This window comes from Nanorana parkeri, unplaced genomic scaffold (genome assembly GCF_000935625.1).
Source record: "Nanorana parkeri isolate BGI_ZX_2015 unplaced genomic scaffold, ASM93562v1 scaffold3297, whole genome shotgun sequence".
NCBI classification, from domain to species: Eukaryota; Metazoa; Chordata; class Amphibia; order Anura; family Dicroglossidae; genus Nanorana; species Nanorana parkeri.
This window is the reverse complement of record NW_017309565.1, coordinates 44,461-49,892: the sequence shown is the minus strand read 5'-3', so window position 1 is coordinate 49,892 and position 5,432 is coordinate 44,461. Positions and strand designations below refer to the sequence as shown.

At 52.8% G+C, this 5,432-nt stretch overlaps 1 protein-coding gene across 1 annotated transcript in view; it reads right to left on the bottom strand.

Moving 5' to 3' along the window:
- LOC108803012 (mediator of RNA polymerase II transcription subunit 12-like) overlaps positions 1–5,432 on the bottom strand; it is a gene marked incomplete at its 3' end in the record, with an annotated part of 40,036 nt that overhangs the window by 9,241 nt on the left and 25,363 nt on the right. Inside the window, exons 21-24 of the mRNA XM_018574864.1 lie at positions 5,086–5,313; positions 4,833–4,977; positions 3,866–3,986; positions 161–251 (exon numbers count right to left, since the gene is read on the bottom strand). Of these exons, the coding sequence (XP_018430366.1) occupies positions 161–251; positions 3,866–3,986; positions 4,833–4,977; positions 5,086–5,313 (585 nt within the window). The remainder of the gene's footprint in view (positions 1–160; positions 252–3,865; positions 3,987–4,832; positions 4,978–5,085; positions 5,314–5,432) is intronic.

Here is a 5,432-nt window from a genome sequence, read left to right as displayed (position 1 = left end):
GAGAGAGAGAGAGAATGAGAATGTATGAAAACGCCATCCAGCCTCGTGGCTTCCTAGAAGAATGTTCTGACGAGTGGAGGGGGAAGTGGCACTTCGTCCATTATTCTTCCGGATTCCCCCACTACGGGCCCAAATCGCTTCTCACTTACTGCCGTCCGGTTCATACGGGTTCAGCTGAGGCGTCTTGAAGAGATGCAGCAAAATGCGACATGTGAGGCGAGCGCCGGGCTCCGAGTCTTGCTCACTACAAGCTGAAAGAACAATGAGATCGGGTTCATATCCGCCGCGTATAACAGGCGATCCGATTCCATTACAGCGACATAAACCTTCAACAATGAGAGCGGCCGGTCGGGTCTGTCAGAAGAGAATTCAGGAGTCTGGTGCTTACCTGCGGCACAATGAGCGCGGGGCGTGCACAGTACAATGTCCAGTCACCGAATCTGACCGAGACAATGGAACTCCAGCACACATATAGGAGTGACATCATCAGTGTCTGCCCAATGGGAGAAGACGGACCCGCAGGAAGAGGAAATTATTATAGAATACTAGGGATGCACCGATATCTGTATTTAGGTATTGAGTACCGATATTTTTTTTTTCCCGCAACTCGCCGATACCGAATACCGATACTGGAAGCGCCATTAAGAAAGCCAGACGGCGTGTAAGGACTCGTCACTTGGCTTCCTGATTGGCCGAAAAGCCGGGCGGTGTGTAAAGACTCAACAACCGGCTTTCCGGCACTTGCCGATGCCGAATACTAGGGATGCACCGATACCACCTTTTTTAAGACCGAGTACGAGTACCGATACTTTTGATCAAGTACTCGCAGATACCAATTACCGATACTTTTTCTTAAAGGGACAGGTCACATTTTTTCTAAAGCAATGCAAACGAATGCTTTAAGGTCACTTTCCTAATATTATGATTCATGAGATGACGAGGGAGCATGACGCCGGCTTCCCGGCCAATCAGAATGCTGGGCGCTGCGTCATTACACAGCGCCCGGCTTCCGGATTTGCTAGCTTCCTGACCGATCGGGAAGCCGGGCAGCGCGTCATTGCACGCTACCCGGCTTCCTGATTGGCCCGGGAAGTCGGCTCCATGCTCTGTCATCACAAGTGACGAGAGAGCATGGAGCCGTTTCCCGGCCAATCAGGAAAACCGGGCAGCGTGTAATGATGCGCTGCCCGGCTTCCCGATACAGGAAGTGCTCGTGCTAGGTATCGGAGCATTTGGCCGAGTAAGAGTACTCACCCGAATACTCGGTATCGGCACCGATACCGATACTAGTATCGGTATCGGTGCATCCCTACCGAATACCGGTACTGGAAGTCCCATTAAGGAAGCCAGACGGCGTGTAAAGACTAGTCACTTGGCTTCCTGATTAGCCGAAAAGCCGGGCGGCGCGTAAAGACTCACCGGCCGGCTTCCCGATTAGCAGGGAGGCCGTCCCCCATGCTTCTCGTCACTAGGTGATGAGAAAGCACAGAGCCGGCTTCCTGACTGCCTGGCAAGCTGGCTCCATGCTAACTTGTCATGTGGTGACGGGGGAGCATGAAACCGGCTTCCCGGCCAATCAAAAAGCCGCCCGTCGCTTCATTACACGGCGCCCGGCTTCCCGATTGGCCAGCTTCCCGACCGATCAGGAAGCAGGGCAGCATGTAATGACTCTATTTGGCCGGGAAGCCAGCTGCATGCTGCCTCGTCACCGGCGAGTCATTACTGAAAGTATCGGGCTAGGCATTGGAGCATTTGGGCAAATACTCGGCATTGGCACCGATACTGGTATCGGTATGGGTGCATCCCTTTATAATATATATATATATATATAATTTTTTTTTGAAATCCTAATATATATAATATTTCTAATGATGACAATAAATCATCATCACGACTTTTATACAAAGTAACATATTTGAATATCTTCGTTTTGTTCTCTTTTAGCACCTCGGTAGAGGAGATTTATCACCATCGCCGCCGCGGTGTTTTGTTTTCCGTAGAAGCACAATGCAATTATTTGAGTGTATGCTGAGAATCTGCTCTCTTGTGATACAACAGAGGGAGGTGTTATTTATGAAGAGCGGCGGTCGCAATCTGCTGCTTTTAACACTTCCTACGCAACGCAACAACATCGCAATAATAAGGAGAGGAACGCGTGCAATCTCCGCCAGATGATAATTGCCGGCGGTGGATTTACTACGACGTCTGCGTTTCGAGGGAATTTCTTATTTCACGCAAGATAAAAATAGCGCGCCATTAAACGCTAATGGTTTCATTTACGCTTTTTAATGTTTTTATGTGTTATGGGAACTTTAACAATGACAGAGAGAAGAATAAAAACTTCCCGAGCCGACATCAGAAAAAGATTAACCCTTCAGTGACGCCGAGGCCGGCGGGAATTTAAATGATGTGCAATACGGCATGAGTATTTAATAGGCACTAGGGATGCACCGATACTGGTTTTTCGGTACTCGCCGATACCGATACCCAGATTATCAGGAAGCCGGGCTGTGGGTCATGACTTGCCGGGCGGCTTCATGACTCGCCTGGGAACCCACATTTCTATTGAAAGGACACCAACTTCACTTCCCTCGCGAGGCAGCCTGGCTTCCTGACCAAACAAGTGAAGCCGGCTTCCTAGACAACCAGGAAGCCGTGAGGCGGGTCATGACGTGACCTGTATGGCTAGGAACCTGGCTTCACTTATTGCTAGGCAGCCTGGCTTCCTGACCAATCCGGAACCGGGAGGCAGGTCATAACCTGCTGCCCAGCTTCCTGATTGGCCGGGAAGCCAGATTTCTATCGAAAGAGCACTGGCTTCACTTCCCTCGTGACACTGCAAGGCAGCCTGGTTTCCTGACCAATCAGGAAGCCAGGCAGTGGGTCATGACGTGCCGCCCGGCCTCCTGATTGGTCAGGAAGCCATGCTGCCTATAAACAAGTGAAACCGGCTTCCTAGCCAACCCGGAAGTCAGGAGGCGGGGCATGACGTGACCTGTATGGCTAGGAACCAGGCTTCACTTATTGCTAGGCAGCCTGGCCAATCCGGAACCGGGAGGCGGGTCATAATCTGCTGCCCAGCATCCTGATTGGCTGGGAAGCCGGCTCCATGCTCCCTTGCAGCACCACCAGTCAGAGGGAGGCCTCCCACTGACTGGTAGTTCCGGTTTCGGGATAAGTAGCGAGCACGAGTACTCGCCCAGATACCCCGTATTGGCACCAGTAGTACCTACCGTGTTTCCCCGAAAATAAGACACTGTCTTATATTTTTTTTGGCTCAAAAAAACGCACCTAGGTCTTATTTGCGGGGTAGGCCTTATTTTTTTAATGTACAACAATCCAAAGTTAACGCAAATCCAAATTTAAATCATCCAAAATGGCAAAGTTAAGAATCGGGTGATCAGGGCAACCGTACCTCTCCAAGAGCAATTTGGTAACCAATCGCTGGTGAGAATGAGGGAAACGTGCTTTCACTATGGGTTCCTCACAGGCGGGGCGCATTTGGTATCACTCCGCCTGTGACAGGAGGCGGGGCTACAGAGGAGGCGTGGGCTTATGCGGCTCTGCTCCCTCCGCTGCCGCCTCGCTTCCTCTAGCGCCGGCTTCGTTGGCACCGCTGATTCTCTCCCGCGGCTCTTCAAGTTCCCCCTTATGCCACCGCCGGCCCTGGGAATGGTCACAACTAGGTCTTATTTTCGGGGGAGGTCTTATATTTCAGGGGAACAGGGTAGTATCGGTGCATCCCTATAAGGCACCATCACCCAGGACAGCCCGATACATAGATGAGCAGGGGAAGTCACGGCACAGCAGGCGTGTCATGTTCCTACATACAGAATATATTCACGGGTAACTAAGGGTAACGTACCGGCAGTAAGAAGGGACGGGATGGCGGCACAGCGGATCAGATCCTCCAGCGAGAAGCATTGACGGGCGACCAGGATGGCAACAAAGATAGCGAGGGAGTCGTGAAAGGAAAGATCGCTCACCTGAACAAAGAGGAAAAAGGAGAATATTATAAAAAGGAAACATGGAAATACCAACAATCAGAAACGGACATCTCAGGAGCCACGCTGCCAGTGTGCTCATAGGGTACCTAGAAGTATGGACCCGCGCCTGGGAGCGGGGGCGGCTGATTGCATTGAGTGGGGTAGGGAGGGGTGCTGGGGGATTCTTTGTAAACCTGAACTTGCAGTGTAGATAGACAAATGCATAGCTGCTGTAAGGAGGAGGGGGAGGGGTGCCCTTCCTCACATCCGTCCAGGACAGGGGTGGTGACACCCGGTGATTCTGCCAGCAGCTTCAACTTCCTCCCTGTATGAGGACAACAGGAAGACCCGGGGGCACTTCAGAGGCACCCAGAGCTTCTGCAGTATCAGTGTACAGGATGTTGTAGGGACATATGGGGTCCTGTACACTCTAGATCAGGGGAGGCCAAATGCGACCCTCCAGCTGTTCTGGAACTACAAGTCCCATGAGGTACATATTCCCCCCCCCCCCCCCAGAGGCAGAGGGATTATGGGATTTGCAGTCAAAGCACAGCTGGAGGGTCGGAGCTGCGCACCACTGATCTAGTAGCTTGCCTGGGCCCAGACATCCCGGCCCGGCCATAGCCGCAGATTGACAGAGGCTCCAGTAGGGAGCTGGGGCCTGGCCTCGGGTGTCAGAGACTCCACCCCTTGCCCTGTGAGCAAGGAGGAGACTGAGGTCATGTGACATCAGCAAAAAGGGGTACTTGGGGTTTTCACATAAAGGGCCGGCGGGTACGATTCCCCATGGCAAGCTCGGCGTGGTTTGATCTCTCCAGTCCGCTCACAATGGGGCGTAGAACTCACATCTACGTTGCACAGCAGGTCATTGAAGCCGCAGGTTCCGTTGTTGGACGAGCAGCAGAGAGCCTTGAGCACCCCCAGCCATTCTGAACTGAGATCTTTACAGGCCCCGGTGAGCTCCGCGCACAGAATGGCGATGTCGTTCACCCTGCCGAATAAAAAAAAGACACCAAGACTGGTGTGTGACACCGTGTCCTATGACGTCATCGCCCCCAGGCCCCGCCCCCCCCCGTCATTGATCCGTCGGCCCCCTCACCTGTCTATGTCATGGTCTCCGACGCACACATGGACCAGCGCATTGCACACGAAGCTGTAGCGGTTGGTGGGCGTGTCTCTCAGCAGTTTTCCCAGCATGCCGCAGTTGTAGCTGTGCGCGGACGGGTTGATGATGGTGTCCAGCATGAACTCCTGCTCCCACAACATGTTGGAGTCGGACGGATCCACGATGCAGTAAATGGTGTTCTTCACCTTGGAGCAGAAATCGCTGCGGGAGGAGAAACGGACTGTTATTGGAGGAGGGCGGTCATGTGACGGCTCTGAACGGGGAAGAGTCACTAAATGGGACAAATCATGTCTTGTATTGTAGAGAGGGGGGGGGGGGGC